This window comes from Bemisia tabaci, chromosome 9 (genome assembly GCF_918797505.1).
Source record: "Bemisia tabaci chromosome 9, PGI_BMITA_v3".
Lineage (NCBI taxonomy): Eukaryota > Metazoa > Arthropoda > Insecta > Hemiptera > Aleyrodidae > Bemisia > Bemisia tabaci.
In genome coordinates, this window is record NC_092801.1 from 38,539,033 (window position 1) to 38,559,627 (window position 20,595).

General features: G+C 35.4%; 2 protein-coding genes across 3 annotated transcripts in view; both read left to right on the forward strand.

Moving 5' to 3' along the window:
* Nucleotides 1–1,992: 1,992 nt before the first annotated feature.
* Nucleotides 1,993–15,103, forward strand: Usp12-46 (Ubiquitin-specific protease 12/46). Its single transcript, XM_019047313.2, has 9 exons — nucleotides 1,993–2,199; nucleotides 3,019–3,099; nucleotides 3,894–4,110; nucleotides 5,379–5,459; nucleotides 6,852–6,982; nucleotides 8,227–8,382; nucleotides 9,035–9,172; nucleotides 10,073–10,216; nucleotides 10,785–15,103. Exons 1-9 carry the CDS (start codon nucleotides 2,197–2,199, stop codon nucleotides 10,932–10,934), a joined length of 1,101 nt encoding a protein of 366 aa, XP_018902858.1. The 5' UTR covers nucleotides 1,993–2,196; the 3' UTR covers nucleotides 10,935–15,103.
* Nucleotides 15,104–16,332: 1,229 nt separating this feature from the next.
* Nucleotides 16,333–20,595, forward strand: part of LOC109034211 (bridge-like lipid transfer protein family member 3B) — a 36,408-nt gene continuing 32,145 nt past the window's right edge. Inside the window, exons 1-4 of one of the 2 annotated variants that reach the window (XM_072303988.1) lie at nucleotides 16,333–16,576; nucleotides 17,677–17,878; nucleotides 18,716–18,907; nucleotides 20,071–20,296. In XM_072303988.1, coding sequence (XP_072160089.1) covers nucleotides 16,533–16,576; nucleotides 17,677–17,878; nucleotides 18,716–18,907; nucleotides 20,071–20,296 — 664 coding nt within the window. In that variant the 5' untranslated portion in view covers nucleotides 16,333–16,532. The remainder of the gene's footprint in view (nucleotides 16,577–17,676; nucleotides 17,879–18,715; nucleotides 18,908–20,070; nucleotides 20,297–20,595) is intronic. The other variant, XM_072303989.1, reaches the window with a different exon arrangement.

A 20,595-nucleotide genomic window follows, 5' to 3' on the forward strand; every position in this document is an offset into this window, starting at 1 on the left:
TTTCCTTAGTATGAATGAAATATTAACAGAGATTTCGAAACACTGCAACCAACAAGTGTCCTTTTCACACACAGAGCCTCAATTTGATGTATTAAATAAAAAGGAACTGTGTACATTGTGACCTGAGCCCTACCATGCATGTATTAATTAATTTATTTATTCCAAAAACAATACAAAATACAATAATTGAACTAGCAAGACCCCCAGTGAGCGTTTTATGACTTTCCTTTAAGGTCTAGCCAATGGTGATAAGATGGTAGAGCCTGCGCTGCCAGATATACACTTAATCCATAAGAGAAAACTGTTTGAAAGAGGGAAATGTACACCTTACCAAGGTTGTCAAGTTTAAGATAATTTTTTAGTTCTATTATAGAAGTGACCTTTCCTAGTCCTCTCAACTACTGCATTAACATGATCTCTCTAAGAAAGGGAAGAATCTAGTAGAATGCCTAGATATTTGGCTTCCAATGAAAGTTTTATTTTGGGGCAGGAACATATACATTTGCCTTACAACTTTACATATCGACGGTGAAACTACCAAACCACGTATCTCGGTTTGCGACGTCGCAGACTTCCTGTCATGCTTTATTTTTTAAATGAAAAACTACTTGACGTCCAGTCTTGAAAATTTCTGTGATTTTTCCTCTTCGTGCGGAGAAAATTCTGTGAAAATTTCAAGGAATGATATTGATTTTGTCTACTTCAAAAAAATAAAATGCGAGCATAGATTTTTAAACACCGCAAACGAGATACATGGTTTGGTAGTTTCACCGTCGATATGCAGTTTTATCTCCACTTATGTATTTTTGTGGAGCTGAGGGCTCTTTTCAGAATGGATCTAGTACCTGTTCATTTAATACGTCCAATTCAGATCAGAAATTATTTTTTTCATATGAGCACCACCGTTGAATTTATAGGAATGAACTTGCAGTTACGGACGTACCTATATTTTTACTCATATACTTGTTTTCATGGAATTTTCTGTTAATTTTTATAGCAAACAATTTTTGAGAAACCTGTGAGTTCTATGTTTTGCTTATTTGTGATTCATCAAGTTAATGTATACCTCTGTTTTGATAATTAGTTAAATAAATTCATTTTCTTGGTTAAAAATTGGTTTTGTTTTTTCATACTCTGGTTCATGTAAAAACCAGTTTGCTTTTTCTTTCCTTCCCTCCATTTGATTAAATGCATAATGTGAAAACACACTTCGTGCAACTTGTAGCTCACTCGTTTAACATGACATACTTACAGCTTGTCTCATCTGCTCATATTTTTGAGAAGTCATTACCTACAATAGCACCTTTCAGTACCTACATATAATCTTGCAAAACTGAAACAGGGGCCAAGTACTCATTGTATAAATTGTGTTCATTTTCCAAAACCCAAGAGGAGTGGGACAGGAAGAAACTATCTTTTCTCTCTTTTTAAGCACTTTGAAAGCACATGGTGAAAATCTGTAAGCTTTATTTGATGGTGCAAACATTATCAAATTGTCCCACTCAAGTGGAAAGGACAGTGTTTTTCTTGAGTCGGAGACGTCCTTCCTTTTATAGTGAATTAATGATACCGAATTAAATTTTTTCTAAATTTCTCACAGTATTCTTATAGATTTCAAGCATATATACAGTCTAATAAAACACTGTACAGAAAAATTGAGTGCTTTTGTGGCATTAAGTTAACAGAATGCTTTTTACTTACTTAGCAAGTATTAATAGTTTCCTTATCTTCTGTAATATTTAATGCAAGTGATATCTTAAATCAACCCAAAAGGCTCATCAATTGTTATCCCTCAAACGTTTAAAAAGTACCAATGTCAACAAGGGTTGAATCGACAGAAAAAGTTGACAAGGAATCGAAACTTAACAGGTTGATGCTCGATCAAAAAAAGAGCGTCATTTTAAATTCAGGCATAACTCCCGCCAAAAATTTTAGTTTCCATCTAGGGTGATAGAGCGCGTTGACTTTCACTTCCTGGAGAAACGAAGAAGAAGAAGCAGCCAAAACAACCGACAACTTGAGAAGTGAAGTGAAACTGATTAGAGTCGGGCTATTTTCCAAAGCTGTTTGTATTAATTAATAATATTGTGTTGTGAAGTTTCAAAGTTTCTCTCTTTTTTTAATAACTGATGGCTCGCTTTTTCGTATCTATGATGTAACTTCGTCGGCGTCTTGCCCTCTAGCTCCTCCTCAAACATGGTAGGTTCCAGAATCAATGTACATTGCTCCAACGATCTACTTTTAAATTCTATTGGCCATTAATGATGATCATCCTTTCCCACATCTCTCCACCCTTAACTACCTTCTCAAAACTTCATCCCCATCTCGTTCTTGTGCGAGGAAGCTCCGAAAATTGTGAAAGTTTCAACCTAACCTCCAAAACCACCCTACGAGGCACTAATAACCAGTATCCTTTGCCTCTGGCTGAAAATCTATCGCAAAAGTTGTTTCCAACTGCCAGTCACTCTTCTCTAAGAATTATCGTTCCTCAGTTCATGTGATGGTTTTCTTATCTGAGCGAAAGCAGAAGGTCCACTCACTTTATGTCTAGAGGCGTTGCTACTCAAAGTAGATCAGGGTTGCTCAGTTTTTATCGGTGCAAATGGTGAACGCCTCTGAATAGTCAGATGTTACTGCGTTTGGCAGCTTTTTTTTCAGAGAGGGTGGAAATCAGGACATTGGAAGGGTATCTTACAGATATGTTGAGCTCTTATTTTTTAAGCGTCTGATGCCTGTAGCACCCAAGTACCAATTTTCTAGACTTGTTGTGGAGATTAGTCCAGGAATTGAATCTCCTCCTATCACTGAGGAGGGATATAGAAATTCGTAATCTTTGGATAACTATGTAGAATGTTCAAGTCAACCAGAGGCTACCTACGTGAAAGCAAAGTTTAAACAGTTATATTTTTCTAATTTAGTAGAGGTCTGTATGAATGGGTCATACTATGTTGATACTTATCATGCACCCTTAGTCGGTAAGGTGTCGATCCTTTACTAATATTTCCTCCTTTTTTTCAGGGAGCCAATGTTTCTCAGTTAGAAAGAGATATTGGTGCGGAGCAGTTTCCCCCCAACGAGCACTACTTTGGACTAATAAATGTAAGTTTTTTTTACCTCAGTTTTTTCAGAATTGCAGCTCTTTCAAGTGGAAAGTGAGGAAAGTCAAAAACAATCACAAGAAAATGAAAGAGTTTCATCCTGGGCTCTTCTAGATATCGGTTAAATCATTATGCAATGTATCATGTTGATACTGTTCCTGCGAACCAAGCTTGCACAAAAATTATAGAAAGTTTTTGGTATGATTTTTTTATTTTGGAGGGGGAGGGAGGATGGACGTCCGGCATAGAAATGGTAAAATGAGCGTTGATTACACCCTTCTTGAGTAGGTACTACCATTTCAAAAAATATTCCTCGCAACGTTTAACCAAAAAGAAAAAAAAAAAAAGTAGTCTCTTTTTGTGAAAGCACTTTTTGGACTCGCTCTAAATCGTGGAAAGCAAGGAACTGATTGACCCCTGAAATGTATTTCATTTAATGAGTCATAAAGATTAAAGAAACTTTGAGTCTTAAGCCAAATTAGTAGCGATATCCACCATGAACACATGCCTAAAACATAGTTTGCAACATGAGACTATTTCAAACGTATAAACTGTAAAATGGAACTTGGCTACTTATAAAAATAAATATTGCATCTATTTGGGTGATTTATTCCCTTATTCTCTTGGGCTATTTGGACGGAAGGTAAAGTTGAAAAATTGGTCTGTACCTCTTTCTTTAAGTTTGGAGTGGACAATTAGCACAGCCAAGTTCACAAATAAATTTATTTTCCTGCCTTCTCATGCCTTTTTACTTACAAAAACAACCTCTCATTAATGTGATATTATTGTTTTCAGTATGGCAACACCTGCTATAGCAACTCAGTACTTCAAGCACTGTACTTCTGCAAGCCGTTTCGCGAGAAAGTCCTCGAGTACAAATCAAAAAACAAGCGAACCAAAGAAACTTTATTATCTTGTTTGGCTGATTTGTTCCACAGTATTGCGACCCAGAAGAAGAAAGTTGGAACGATAGCACCAAAAAAATTCATCGCTCGGTTGAGGAAAGAAAAAGGTATGTTCAATGTCCATAGTTGTTTACTTTTAGTTCACATCGCTTTGATTTTCAAATTTAAAATGAAGAAAGAATTTAGGTGTTAACTTATTCTTCCTCCTCTGAGTGGATGGAGTTTGACTAGATACAGGGTTGCTGTCAGGGAGCACCGAGAAATGCCAGGGACTCTTAAAAAGCTAGGGAAAATTACAAGAGTGTTAGGGAACAATTGTTTAGTCACCTTTATTTGCTCTCTAGAGGGCTTTTTTTTTTATCGCGGATCAGGGTGATCAGTGGAACGCTCTGGATCGGAATCCTGAGCGATCCGGACCGATCCAAGTGTTCCAAGTGATAAAAAAATCCGAACTTGGAATTTGGTTCGATTTGTTATTGTTTTGATTCTTTGGGGACGGCAACTTCCTCGCATTAGGTTAGGATCACAGTGGATCAGAGCTCTGGAAGAGCGATCCAGCGTTCCTGATCCACCTGGAACGCTTGGATCACGCTGAGGAACGGAATAAAAAAATACCGTGTTCACCGCGATCCAATCACTGCGATCCGCATAAAAAAAGCCCTTAGAATGGGTTTGATTTTTCAAACAACAAATGCATGAAAATGATTTAAAATAATGTTTTTTTAACTGTCAGGCATATTTTTAAATGCCAGAGAGTTTTTCCGGAATGTGTCAGGAAGAAGTCTTAGAAACACCTTGTCTAAATTATTTTGCAATCCTACCCATAAGTGGGGTGTTCAAACGAATTCTTGCCGGAACACTATCGACATCGTCTCTTATTAAAACTGGCGGCAGTACCGACAGTGGCGATGATATCAACAACAGCCGGCCTTATCGGAGTTTTGAGAGCTCGCACTCAATGCATTGTTGCCCCGTGTGTCGGTTTATCAGATTGCCTGCGCAAAATAGATGTACAAATGGCAACATCTTATTTTGCCAGCTCCGAAAACTCTGATCGCTATCGGCAAGAGCGCTCTTATCGTAACTTTTTCTTAACGGAACTGTTTCGGTGCTTACCGACAACCGATAGAACAGCCCTACCCATAAGTTTGTTGCAGAGAAAACTAGTGGCTCTATAGTGTTCCCTGCAAAATTTCAATCAGAAAATGTTCCTGGCACATGTAATAGGTGCACTGTCCACTAATTATATGTATATACCAAATTAATTTTTCATTTGGCATGATCAAACAATGAACGGTGTGTTCATTGTGACAAAAAATTGTTACAGCCAAATTACAGTATTGACACAGTATTTTGGTCTTCTTTCTAATTTCAGAGGAGTTTGACAATTATCTACAACAAGATGCCCATGAGTTTCTCAACTTTCTCATCAACCATATTAATGAAGTCATTCTATGTGAGTATTTTCCCTTTTTTGCATCTTTCATACAAGTGTTTATCTACTTGCATTTATAGAGTTGATTCTTTTCTCAAAGCATGGTCAGTCAGTTTATTTTCTGTTCATTATGAGGAATTTTCTCAAATTATGAAGGATTTGCTTGAGAATAACCTCTCACACACTCTGATTTAATTGAGCTCTTTGTTTATCATTATGTGAAATAAATATTTGACTAATTTCCTAAATTCTTTAGAATTGAATGCTCCTCACTCTTGCTGGAGGTTACTGGTTATCCCATGATTTCCCCATTGGAATTAAAATCTATGGGGAAAGAGAAAAAAATCTCAAACATCCATGAAATTGAACTATTTGTTCGAATATCTGAAATAATGTGGTTTTCAGATGATCAAGAAATGTGAGCATTTGACCCATCAAGCCAGGATTTCCTACAAATGCTTATCGGCGCGGGTCGGTAGCGCCCAACGCCAATTGTCATAAGAGCCCATGTTAAAAGTTACTGGCATCAGGCATCTACATCGCCTGACGCAAGTAACTTTTAACATGGGCTCTTATGACAGTTGGCGTTGGGCGCTACTGACCCGCGCCGATAAGCATTTAGAGGAAATCCCGGCTTTCTTTATTTATTTTATTTATATACATTAGTATATATAAATGCCACATGGTTTGGCTCTCAATACTTGTCAAAAAAAAACCCCCTTAAATTTACACATTAACATACCTTACAACATACTTTACCTAGCATGCTTGAGTGTACGTGTGGTGGAGAAACCAGTTCTGAGAGATGTGCAAGTCTAATGTAGTATTAGTGATTTGGTTTAAGTTTCTTGCTCTTGCTATTTTTTGAACTTGAGTCTTGTCAAAATGTAAAAATATAAATTGATAAACATCTGCCATACATCTCGATTTGACGATACTGCTTTTACATGGTCTGCCTGCCTGAAAAAAAGAATGAATGTTCGTAGGCACATAAGAGAACAGTCAAAGAGTCCAGGGTTTTCAACTGTCTGGAAAACAAGGAAAGTCAGAGACTCCATGACAAAAATGTGAGAATTTTGCGACCAGTGTTCAGCAGCAACCAGCGTAATTAAAATGAAAAATATCCAAGTGGAAATTTTTCAATGGTCCAAAAAAGTTGGGGAATTCGAAACTTTTGGAGTCAGGAAAAGCTAAGGATCAGGAAATTTTTTATTCGGAAGCTACGAAGAACTCTGGAGTAAATTTCATTGAATTTTTATCACCGAGAGCCGTTCATCCTTTACTCTGTTGCCTTGCGCTTTTTTTCGTATTTCAAGAAAGCTTTTTGCATCTCTCAAGCTCATCATCTGTTTCCATTGTATGTTTAAAAATTGAATTGCAATCAATGTTGATGATCTCTCTGTTTTTTCTCAGCGGAACGGCCTCAAAATAATTCCAAATCAAAAATGAACGACTCATCAAGTTCGCAACAAGAACCAACGTGGGTCCACGAAATATTCCAAGGTGTCCTTACCAGTGAGACAAAGTGTCTGAATTGTGAAACCGTAAGTTGACTCTTTAATTTTCACTCAAAGGACTACGTGCAAAATGGGCTGCTTGGGGCTCGGGCGGATACCTTTGAGACTTACCCTATTCATTCACCAAACAATGCCCCATCTTTTCCCAAAGTTTCAAGCCCTCCAAAAATTTTGGGGAAGATGCGGCAGGGCCTAGTGGGACAAAATGGGTAAAACCTGGGACATGGGGTGTTCTCTTGTTTTGCATAATGATGTGTGGGAATGTGTTCCTAAGGATCCATATTATGTGAATTCAGTGTTGGTCTAATGATTTTGTCCAACGATTTTGCCCCCTGGACTCCTGAAGTTGACATTTTCTGTAATGGCCGATTTTGCTCTGTTTTCTAAGGTCAGTTCCCATACCTGCCTCTTTGAGTGGCAATAATTGACACGAATATGAATGCTTGAACCTTATTTTAGAGTGTATGAAGAACATATTTCACTATTAAAATGTTAAATTTACTAAATTCTATATGTTGTAAAATGTCTGATCAAAGATGATCCTTCCGTAAATAAGAAAATAAAAGTTTGAATAGACTTTTCAAAACGTCGCCGTCTAATCATGCATAAGGCGAGCTCCAGTGATCCCTCAGGATGAAGAATTTGTCGTTTTCACGAATATTTTGGTGATTTTTAACTTTAATTCCCTGCTGCTCTTCCCAAATTTTTGGGGAGCTTGAAACTTTGGGAAAAGATGGGGTATTGTTTGGTGAATGTAAAGTGTAAGTCTCAAAGGTATCCGCCCTGCGCCCCAAATAGCCGGTTCTGAACGTAGTCCTTGTAACAATATACTTTTTTTAAGCCGTATCTTCTCATTCAAGAGAGGATCTGTGAGAGTCAGACCAGCAATCATTGGAGAATTGTGTGAAGCACGGTTACTATTGGGGGAAAAATCACAAATTCCTCCATTTCAGTCATGAAAACAAAAATATGTACAAGACATCAATGCAACAGTGGTAGCTCTAAAATTCCACATCAGCCACAGAAAAAATACAAAGGTGATGACGAGGCAGCCACCTTTAGATTCGATCGTGATGTAAAAACTTACTTAGTCCTATCAGCCGACAAGAATTGAGTTATAACAAGTTGAAGACTTGGTGCATGATCTTATTTCTCTATGACTCTAATTAAAGACCTGCGGTTACCTACCGAAAGTAAATGCAGATTAGGTAAGACTAGATGTTCGGAAAAATGATTTGCTCTTTTAACTTGAATTTTTTTTCTAATTTCAGAAAAGCAGCAAGGATGAAGATTTCTTTGATCTTCAAGTAGATATAGATCAGAATACCAGTATAACTCATTGTCTAAAGTGTTTCAGCAACACAGAAACACTATGTAGTGATAACAAATTTAAGTGTGATAATTGTTGCAGCTACCAAGAAGCGCAGGTAAGAGAGTTTTCTTCTGTTTTTTTTCTTCTTATTTTTTTAACTCATACTGTGTTATCTCAAAATTAGTTGGAACTAAAAAAAAAGTCACTGTTGACTATTTAAAATTTTGCATAGGAAATAGGTCACACCAGATGGGACATTAATTCTTTCACAAGATGTTAACAAGTATGTACTCCTAATACAGTTTACTTTAAATTGAAGTTAGATGATATAAATAATTTTTTCAGTATTATTGCCATTTAACGTATGTTAATCGTAAACGCTGACATCTTGTTTAGATTTTTATTTTCAAACTTCTTCTTATGCGGTTCGTTTTTTTGTGAAATTTCAAACAGAAAACATATTATGTAGTGGTTTAATTGATCCCTTAGCCTTAGGCCCATTTTGGATTTCATTTGCGTCCATCTCGCTTCTTGTGGGTGTTCTTTTTTCCCCCTGAATTTCAAGCCATTTTGTGTCCCCTCTCTTCTGTAAGACCCCCATGGCATGAATATTGGTTAAATCGATTATAATAAGAAATATAGTGCCTTCAATGCCTGAGAGAGGTCGTAGCTTTAATTTTTTCTTCAGTAAACCCCATTTTTTGTCGAAATTTTTGAGTTTAGAAGTGTTCTGAATTTCCAGTTGTGTTTTTCTTTTTTATTTTCAGAAACGAATGAGGGTTAAAAAACAGCCTATGATCCTAGCGCTGCATCTAAAACGATTCAAGTATATGGAGCAATATAATAGACATATCAAAGTTTCACACAGAGTCGTCTTTCCTCTAGAACTTCGACTTTTCAACTGTGTAAGTTATTGTTCTCTAATAGCTTTTTGATAATTTGTCCAACCATCTATTTTTTTTCCCCTCTTTTTTCTTTGGCCTTTATATTGAATATAGTCGAACCCAAACTCTTACGAGTATAAAATAAGCTTGACATTCTTACGCGAAGATCATGCAATGAAATTGTATTCCATAAGTAGCCTCAAGTCTGGTTTTGCTACCATTAACGATAAATTAGATACAAACAAAGCGTTAACAAGAAATCCTGTGTCATGAGTTTTGCTTTGTAAGAGGAAAAAGCTTCAATAAGGCCAAGATTTTTTTCCCCCACAGACATCTACATATTGATGGCCTAAGTGCACATCGCGTATTTTCATTGCGGTGTTTCAAAATTTCCGCTCCTATTTTTTTTTTTTTTCGAATGAAAAAAAGACATTTTTATAGCTTGAAATTTATACAGAATATTCTATCTACAGAGAAGAAAAATCAAGGAAGTTTTCAGTGAATTTCGTTGTCTAGTTTTCTAAAGAAAAAAATAAAATATGACAGGAAGACTGCAATATCGCAAATGGAGATGCGTGGTTTCACACCTTGCCCACCAATATGTCCTAAGTTCACCTTTTCATTTTTGATAACTTTCTTATATTTACAACGTTAAGATATCAGTTTAAAGTTTTAAGTAGTATTAGTAAGTAGTAGTAGCACTAGTAATATTATCATCATAGTGTAAATTATACCTGGACTACCAAAGACTTCAAGCTTTCCAGCTTCACCACTAATTGAATGAGACACAATGCCAAAGCCTAGCAAAATATGAACATAAACTCTTCTTATGACCCTGAGGAATTTAATGCAAAGAAAAGCTTTTCACGAAAGCCTCTAAACTTTTCATAATTTCAACATTGCGGAATTTTTTTGTTTCAGTCGGATGATGCTGTTAATCCGGATAGAATGTACAATTTAGTAGCAGTTGTAATCCACTGTGGAAGTGGGCCAAACAGAGGTCACTATATTAGCATAGTTAAAAGTCACGATTTTTGGCTTTTATTTGATGATGAAGTTGTAGATGTAAGTATTCATTTTGTTTTGAAGATGATTCAAAATTTCCTTTCAAATTCCGAGTTAGCTCGGTTTTTAAAAAATCCCTGACCAAATGACCATAATGGATTGAAAACATTTAATAGCCGCAAAAAGGGGCCTTATAATTAAGAAGCCCAGTTTGTGTCAGCAGAAAAATTGCAATTTTTATTAAAGTATTATCAACTTGAGAGCAAAAAACAAAACAAAACAGTGTTCATCACCCCCAAAATTTTTGGGAAAAAGGGTATTTCAACCGCTGAGGTAGGTGAGCCAACAATTTTCTGCATCCATGAAAATCAGTTTATTACAAAGTAATAAAAGTATGTGTCATTTAAGCAGATTTTTTTTGCCTAATTTTCCCTCACGTTTCATTTTTTTAAACAGAGAATTAAACAACTTAAAGCCTTTAAACACTCTGTGAAATTACCCTAGATTGTGAAGAATATTCTCTCCTAGTTTCAAGTCTCAGAGTTGTTTAGTTTAAGCTAAATTTCTCCATTATAGCCCTTCCTTTAAGCTCTTGACTTTAACTAACTTTTCCTTATTTTTTCCGCAGAAAATCGACCAGTCAGCAATCGAAGATTTCTATGGTCTAACGTCAGACATCCAAAAATCATCAGAAACTGGTTATATTTTATTTTATCAATGCCGAGATGTAGCTGATAGTAAACTTTCCAATTCCGAACCCAAAGTAAACGGTAAATAACACCGAATTTCAGCTTTTTGTTTTTAATGAATTTCCATTGTAATTTTATGTATATTTGCCACGTATTACAAAAATCTCTACTGTAAAAATGCCTTGGCTGATCAGATAAGAGTGCATGATGCATTGCAATTGGTTGCAGTTGGTGCAATGAGTCAGTAAAGTCATTTGTTTTATTGCATCATTTGAAAGTATTAAGTGACCTGAGAGCACAGGTATTTTCTCATGACTTTTTTTATGACAGCGAGAGACATGTTAGAAAATTGTAAGAAACAACTTTTTGCTAATGGAACCTTCCTCAGCCTAACTGACTCATTGATCCATGCTTCCTAAAATTTGTCGAGAATAAATTATTAAGATCTCTCTTTACTTCTCTTTCTATCAAATTTCATTAGATTTATAAAATCTTTAAAACAAAATTACTCAATTAGTGAATTTATATGTATATTACATGTTTTTCCAATCTGGAACATTTGGACTGAACAATCGGAGAAAGAACCAACACGTCTAGCTTATTTATGAAAGCACTTAACAGCTCAGAGAAATCAACCGTTGGCATGTTGTTTCTCAAAAATAAGCCTAAAAATTTGGTTCCGTTTGGTGCAGAATGCCATCCATTCAACTAATGTTGATTAGGGACACGGAATTTTTCAAAATTCTCTTTTATCTTGCAAAGCAACAAAGTTCTGACCTGGAGGAGTAAACGTTTGATTGCTGTGAAACATGAGTAATCCAGCATTAAATTTTCTTCGAAGTTAGTATATGATCTTTGTCAGCCAATACAGCCGATTTTTTTTATGAAGTGTGAAAACAATCATTCGATGCTTAACGAGGCCCACCAAATTTTTTAGCAACTGAATAAAATCAAGAAATTTCAGTTTTGTAAAATTTTGAGAAGAGGCATGTCATTTATATTAATTACGTCTAGATTTAGATCAATAAATATTTTTGGAACGGAAGGCTTTATTGCTTCAAGTCATTCTGAAAGTAAGCTATGATGTTATGATGTTTGGCTTGCAGGTCCAAGTTTGTCAGCAAACCCTGATGAACCACAAGAGAGGGTACAAAATTAAGCACCAAAATTAACGTCAACGATTGAAAAATTTCGATTCAAGAAAGAATTAAAATTTCCAAATTCAAATCACAAATGAGGAAAAAATGGTTCCTGTCAACGTTAACACACACTTCCCACTTACAAAAGAATCAAAGTCTTCTCGAGTCGAATTGAGCACCAAATTAATTTCAGTATGTTTTACGATAGAAAAATTTTCCTGTGCACTCACTTTTTTTTTGACAAGGTAAAAGGTTCCTTGTATCAGAGGAGGAAAAAAAATATGTGTGAAATGAAGCTTTAGTTATTTGGTTAACGTTTCAGTTGATCTCAATACCTGAATGCGCCCTGCTTTGGCCTACGTTAAGTAAAATTTTTTCGAAAGGAAGAAATTTGAATTTACTATTTTTCACGTGAACTGGAATCGTTCATTACTCACTCTTGAATTGATTTTGGAAGTTTTTGATACTTTTAACTTATTCTGCATGAAATTTTGCTGAGGAAATATTTACGGTAGTGCTTAACTTCCAACCCTGACCTGTGGTCTGTTAAATTGGGTCATTTACTGTGCACCTCCCAGCAAGAAATGTATGTTTAAATGTAATTTGTATGTATGCAGCACTAATACTGGATTTTAATTTATTAGTTGTATCTAAAAGAATTTCGAAACTTTTAAAGTCATGTAATTATTCAAGTGTATAAAGTATCCCATAATCCAGTTCTAAGACTGTTAATTTATTTCTAATTTCATTGTTTTAAGTATTTTGTTTTTCTTTTTAATTATGATGTTTAATTATTTTTCCTAAAAGAAGTTAATTGTACTTGGATTCGAATGTTTTTATTGTTATGAATTTTCTTGTTGAAATTGTTTGATTTTAAAATCAACAAGCAGTTTTGATCTCCAATTAATAAAATTGGAATTCATTCATGCATGTATTACCATTTTAATAATGTTTTTAATATTTGCAAAAGGTTCAGAATCTGCAGTATTTAAAACTGTCCTGCCAAGAGGAAACTCTGTACGAGTCTTCAGATGTTGTAAATTTTCTTAGATAAAGTATGAATTTTCAAGGAAATCTGTGAATATTTTCCAGAGAATTTTATCAGAGCTAAATTATCTGAAAATCCTAGAAAATATCCGTAAATCTCCCAAAAAATAAACGTTGCATCGGAGGAAATTTGGTAACTTGCAAATGTTCATACGGCGCTCCTTAGCTTGGCGGTACAGACCTTAAGATTAGCATGAACAAGAAATGTTTTTGTGAATGTTTTTGCTTCTCAGTGTGCAGTTGGGTCCAGCAAGATGAGTTCAGTGGAAGTTAAAAACTGCAGTCAAACAGATTAAGAATGATAAGAAAAATGTATGTGGAACTATATTTTAAATGAATCTTTTGTTTTAATCTACACAATTTTTATGTCTAATCCATTTCTGCAAATGAACAACAAATATTGATGGTTTCAGTCGACAAATGGTAGTCTTCTCTGTGATGGTTAACAATCTCTGATATTGTTTTACTTTTTTTAAAAGAGAAGAACCAATATGTTCTTTGAATTTTCTGGGTATATCATTTTTGAATGAAGGAAGAGAGACGCGCAGAGTGTTCATCGATAGACTATTTATTTTTCTTTTTAAAAAAGGTGGAACTCTTTCAATGCCATTTTTAAAGATGTTAATTTTTTAGCTATCAATTGTTTTGTCTTGCATTAAACAGTGCAACTTTTTCACAAATCGTAATTTTATATTGATACTTTTACAGTGCAGAATGGAGAATTCATTTCAAAACTTTTGGCACTTTAAATCTAATTTTTAGTACCAATTTCCTCAAGCCCTTTTTTCTCATATTGCCTTGCACTGCTATAAGATTATGCAAAAACCTTTTAAAATCTTGTATCTGTGTTAGTAAATGATGTCCTTTTGAATAACTACTTTACTTTGCATGTACTACCTCATAAAGTGAAAGAAGGAAAATTTGTATTTTAAAATGTATTGTAGACGGACATATGATACTCGAACGGTTGAAGAAAAACCTTTATCAGCAACTGAATAAAATTTAGGCCAAAAGTTCGTTTTTAGTATCTTTCAGTATATATTAGCTTAGCGGTTACACAGTTTTTCATTGTTTGAACGCCTAGTTCAAATAGGAGTTTACAACTGAGTGAAAATTTTTTTCAGTCAAGATTTGAATCTTGATTAAAGTTGCACTTTTTAAAATTGATTCCATTATTTTTCCTCTTGGAAGTGAGTTATTGTAAAGTTTTGCTTAAAATTTTGGAAGAAGCAATAAAATTTTCTTCGGCATTTACTACCGTTGAAATTTCTTCAGTAGCTGTTCACATTCTGTTGGAGAACTGTTCTTTGGATCTAAAAGCCTTTAAGGTATGTTATTAATCAACAAATAATATTAAACATTGTAGAATTTTAAAACTCTGGATTAATATCTCTCCTTCATTGTCCAATGTTTAAATTTGATCTTCATTTTGTGACAGTTGGAAAATGATTTGACAGTGTCACATGCAGAAAATAACTCCAATGTGTGAACGCAGGTGTGCTCAAGAGCAGGTCAAGATATTCCTCTTTTTTACTTGCTGGAACGTATATCTATAGCCAAAGTGCATAACCATGTATCTCTATTGCGTTGTTTCAAAATTTCCACTCCTATTTTATTTTTTAAATAAAAATCAGCCAATTTTAGAGCTTGAAATTTGCATAGAATGAAAGAAAAATCAAGGAAGATTTCAAGAACAAACGAAGGTATGTGGTTTTGCACTTATGCCATTCATAATTCAATTTTTTGTGAAGAAAGGACCCTAAAATCAAGTGGTTCTACGAGACCTCGTTCAGCATACATACATAATATGTATTTTTTTTTTAAATATTATGTTCTGTTTCTCTTTCTATGTTATGCTTCAGTTTCCATCAATATATTTATGAATTGAACATGCTGCATTCTTGCAGCCAGTTTATCTTGTGCGATTTTCCTCTCAGTCATTCAACTGTCATCAGACTGATAGGAAAAATATCCTAGCTGAATGCTTTATTGATGATGTATTATTTTTATCTTAATTATTTATTGCTGTAGAAAATTGTTGATTTTAAAATAAAATAAAATTTGTTACTGTACTTCTCCTTTTTTATCTTTATTGAGAATGCATTCTCCGCACTACTTTTCTTGGCTAAGAAGTGTCTCAATGATGAATTTTTCCTGAAGTTCAGACCGTATAACTCCAAAAAATCCTCTAGTTTTAAATTAAAAAGACAAGTTAATGAAAATGTTTCATAGAACTTTTCATGATAGGAACTTTCAAGCATCTCTGTTTCAGAAACGTCTCTGTAGTGTGCAAATTTTGTATGTGGGCCTTGAGTGAAGGGGGAGGGACACTTTCAAAAATAATGTCTTTCATTCAACTTTTTTTGTAGGTAATACTTCATTGCAAATATTCTTACACAGTACTTGAGTGGTCCTATCAGCAGTGACCGCTGAAAAGCACTGTTTAAAAACTCTTAAGAAAATTGTTAAAAATAATTTTGCAGGAAATCCTTTCGGTAATTTTTCTAAGTGAGAAAAATAATTTAGGTCTCATAAAATTTATGCATTAAGGTCTTCAGAAAATAGTGACTAACATAAGTAGATCTTTCAAGAGTTTTGTACTCAACGCTTTTTTACTTAAATTTTAGAGCAATAAATCATCCCTAAAGAGGGTTTCCTGGAACAACTTTTCACAATAGTTCTTGAGTTTTTACCCCCATTTTTAGATTAGTTGCCACACCAAGGCACCCCAAGTGCACAACTGCACAATCTGAATTCTGAAATTCTGATCATTGCTTGATCACTTTTCACAGAGAGCATGCAGAGATGTGGGCGGGGTGGCAGAATTTCATGAAAAAATAAAATCTTGAAATTTCACTTGAAATATTTCATGAAATTTCAGAAATTTATGAAAGATATTGAAATATACCGGTTCCTTTTCATGTTTCGCAAAATGTAAAAATTGTGACTTTCTTCTAATTTAGTGTGTTCGAGTTCGGGTTGCATTCTCTAGCCCCTGAAAAACATGAAATATTTCACAGCATCGTGAAATTTCATGCAATATTTCACTGAAATTTCCATGCTTTCGTTTCTTTCTTACGTTTCATGCCACCCTGATGTGGCATAAAAATCTAATGTAGTCCATTTTTTTGTGCAACATGACAACACCGTGACATTCTTGAGGGAAAGCGGCAACGGGTGGGGAAAATTCAATTGGAAAATTGGGAAGTCATAAGTGGAATTTGTGGAAAGCAGGAAAAACTGTGCGAAGGGAGGGGTTGGAGGGGAACAGCTGAGCGAGTGATAAGTCAGGTGGTGGGAGAGCATGGGGTCATGGCATGGTGTTTGTGTATTATCACGAAATACGTGTTGCTGTTGTGTGTGTTATCCACATCCATGTTATGTTTTTCAACTGCAGTAGTGTTATCATTTCGAAGAATGTGCGCTGTTATTTGGTGTTCCCATCGATAATTTTCGGAGAGGAATTTTTCTATAGCATTTCGTCTTGCAGGAGATCGCAAAATGGCATCGATTATCAAAAATCAAATCCTGAAACATCTATCCAGGTGAGGCCAGGTCTAGGCTGGTGATAACCTCAAATAAGCCATTTGTTGATCACTACTTTTAAGGGTTTTTGGGGCACAAACTCCATGGAATCGTCATATCTTCGATTGTTTGATTCCAGATTTTAAGTTGTAATGTAAAGCCCTCGTTACTAAGCATATAAACTTTCCATGTTTAATTTTGTCATTTTGAGAAACAGCTCCAGTCTAAAACTTTCACAGTCCTGGTCATGGAGCGACTGCCACAAAACAGAATCTGTCTACCGCCCAATTACTCTGATTCTACCTAGAGAAGCTGTAGTCCGTATTTTTTCAGCAAAATCTCCAGCTCCTCATCTTTCTGTCGAGAGTAATTGTGCGAGAAATTCAGATAACTGATATGACCTGATAACAGCGGTGTCGACACAAACAGCCCACCTAACACCAAGCGAAAGTTACGTAACTTTTAGTCGAAAAAACTGAAATACTATGATACATATTGCTCAGCCCTTTTCTAAATAAATATATCTATTAATTTGTACTCAGTTTGGGAAGCATTCATCGCACTTATTCGTAGGTTCAGTGAACCTTAGCCAGTTTATTTTTTTCCACCCACGACCAAAAAAGGGTAGTCAAAACTTGATGCGCAGCCTAAACAGTGCTGTTTTGTTACATCATCACCTTCCAGGCAAAGTATCACAAGCGCCACGCGACGTTTAAAAATTTCCGCCGCCATTCTATTTTTTTACAGAGAAATTGTTCAACGAAGCTGTCCGAAAATTTCACTGAATTTTCTTTGTGCTGCCGATAAAATTTAGTGAAATTTCCAAACAGATTCAACCAACAATTTCTCAGTAAAGAAATAAAATGGTGGCGGAAACTTTTAAACGTCGCATGGCGCTTGTGATACTTTGCCTGGAAGGTGACGACATGTTGTCAACTGGTTTTGGCAGGGAAATGGAAGTCTGTTTACCATCGCATCTAATCATGTCATAGTTTAGATTTCTGTTAAAGCTATTGAAGCCGCAACAGGACAACGAATGCGATCACCACTTAAGGGATTATAAGGATGTACATTAGTAAACCAGAAATAATAACTTGCGCTCCCGTTTTTCCTTCCTCAGGTTCACCAAAAACTTGTCGGCCAACAATATTCACTTGGACACGTTTAAAGGCGAGGGTACGTTGAAATGTTTGGAGTTGGATGAGAATGTGTTGACAGAACTTCTAGAATTACCAGTTTGGATGAAGCTAACCAATGCGTGGTGTAATTCAGTAGCTTTCTCAGTTCAATGGACGAAACTCAAGAGTGTTCCCATTCATTTGGTAAGTCTCCTTCTCAGTTTTTGCCAATGTCAAGTTTCATTACTTATTCTCAAAGTAAAAGTGCATTACTGATGAGAAACCTGCATCCTTTTCGCAGTACGTCATTTAAAGTTTCTACTGATGTTAATTTTCTCCTCCCAGAAAAATTAACGTTGGAGAAAACTCAGAATTTTTAGAGAAAACTCTCAATCATAATGGGTAATAATAAGTCACTGTTCTAGGGTTCCCAGTCAGTAAACAGTTTGATTTTTTCTTCATGATGACTGCAAAATGTAACAGTAAATTTAAAATGTTGCAAATTGCAAAATCTACCTGTTTCTCTTTTCTAGTTTCACAATAAAAAAATTACGGTTCAATCATTCTTAATGCTGAGGAAGAATCGTCTCTTCTGGAATCGTCACTTTTGAGAATAATTATCAACATGGTTCAGGCAGATACTTGAGTGTGCTTTAATTATGCAGAATCTGACAAATCTTACTCCAATATGCTTGAAATTCCTTCTGGGATAAACAAAACCTTATTGGAAGATGTCATCAAAGTCTGTAAGCTGGCTGAATAATTGCATTCTAAAAGCTGAATGTAGATGGTGAAAAGAAAATTTTAAATCCATAAAAAACCAACAAAAGTGCGTAATTCGTGATTATACGCACTGAATAGTTTACATTTATCAGGAGCACCAGCAAAATTTTTGTTTTTGAGCCTGCATGAACCACCAGTTCTCTTTTTTTGAAGGATGTCTATTAGGTACTTCTAAATTAAAGGCTGTAGTGATTATCTTTTTAACTGTTGGCTATCAATTATTATTTTACTGAGCTCTCATTTTCCCTTATTTTTCAGACGCTCGATCAGGTTACAATAGAAATCGAAACCTGCGAAGAACTACGCTCAGCCTCTGTGCAAGGCCTCTCCAGTTACATGCAGGCCCCTGGCAAATATAGTTTCATTCACAAAGTCATCGATGGCATATCTATTGCTGTCAATACCACGGAAATTATTTTTCGTAGTCCCGCCTTTGTTGCTTCTGTCACTGTGAGTATATTTTACCGATTTCCATTGCTTTTGCTTTAGGTGGCCACAGTTTTTTAAAGACTTCTTTTTTTCGTTTCAAAATAACGAATGCAAGCGAATTTTTGACAGGGAATTCCTGACTTGGTGTCAGAAAATGGTTTCCATCTAATCGGAGATCTTTATAATGAGGTGCAATATTTTTTTAGATGCTGATTTTTGGGATGTGGGAAGAAGTTGTAGGCATGCAGACTCAAAGTCATTGCATCTTTTTATTTTGTGTGTAGTTTTCAAGGTAACTTTGTAAAGTGATAAAAGCCAAAGTGTATTGACACTTATTCTGCCCTGCGGGCCGATTATTGAAACTGATCGACAAAGCGATAGACAAAGAAGACATAGGGAGTGTAGAGCAATCCTATTGGTTAATATGATTGGTTCTTATAGACTAAGGAAGAAAATGATGGACTAACTGTCAGGTTTCTTGTCGGTTGCCGTTAGTTAGTCCATAACCTACCTCTATGTCCATTGCCACCACCCGCTTCCACCAATAGGATCCCTCCAAATCCCTTTTTTCGTCTTTGTCTATAGCTTTGTCTCTCAATTTCAATAATCGGCTCGCTGGACCGATAACAGCTTGTCATCCCTAAATGCCAAAGGCAAGTAATGGCCTTTGAAGACTTGAAAAAGGGAAAAATTTTTTATAATTTTCGAAATCTGCAGCTGTTTTTCTGAAATTTGCCTCCCTCCAACTTGTGGAATCAAAAAATATAGGGAACAAGTCAAAATTTATTTTGGTTGGGATCTCCATGATCAAGTCTGACCGGCAGTTTGATCAGTTTCTGGATTAGTTCTGAACCCTTTGACTCCTGAGTTAGATTTTCACACCCTGCTCCCCCCAACTTAGGTTAGGAATGGGAAACCATGCAAAAATAACTTCTTTTAGTTTCTTTTTTACCTTTATTTGCTTTTTTCACAACTATTCAGCTTGAAATTTTGTGTGCCTTAGCCTTTAGTATGTTGGAGTAAAGACCAGTCTCCAAAAGTTATTAGATTTTTGAAGTTTAAAGACGAGAATTCTTGTCCGCAGGGTCTCAGTGTGGTTTCACAGTCGAATCCCAACGACTACCCCTAAGAATACCTATAAAAATATTCGTGAAAACTATGGTGTTTGTCATTTTTATTTTCAGATGTTGAAAATTTTAGTTGAATCGAAGACACCAGAATGGAAAAAAGATGACCTGCAAAAAACAAGACTGAAAGATGTGGATAGAGGGCAAATACTAATATTCAAAGAGCTTCAATGGCAAAATGTCCGAATTGAAGCAAAATCCATCACAGAAAAAGACCTCCCTCCACTAAGACTGATCACTGACAAAGCCTCCTGTAGAATAACAATCAAGAAAAGATTGGCCGGTAAGTCTTGATCTCCATACTTCTTTTTAACAGATATCGCAGTGCGTGCCGTAGTGTAAAGCCACTTAATCGTCGAATGTTGGAATGGAATAAATGTCAAGATTAAGATGTTAAGTTGGTAAAGAAGAAAGAATCAAACGTAATTTAAGAAAGCACCGTAGATCTTTTCAGAAAAGTGCGCTATTTTGAGGTAAAGTTAGGAAATTCATAGTTTATAAGATATACTGTTAAAAATTGACCTCGTTTGGACAGCATTAAATAGGAAGGAACCAAGCCACATCAGCTATTGCAAAATTTAA

Bases quoted from the DNA above. Each gene is read 5' to 3' on its own strand.
- Usp12-46 (XM_019047313.2), top strand. The intron at 4,111-5,378 runs GTATGTTCAATG...TTCTAATTTCAG, and splicing joins TCGGTTGAGGAAAGAAAAAG to AGGAGTTTGACAATTATCTA. The intron at 9,173-10,072 runs GTAAGTTATTGT...TTTTTGTTTCAG, and splicing joins AACTTCGACTTTTCAACTGT to TCGGATGATGCTGTTAATCC.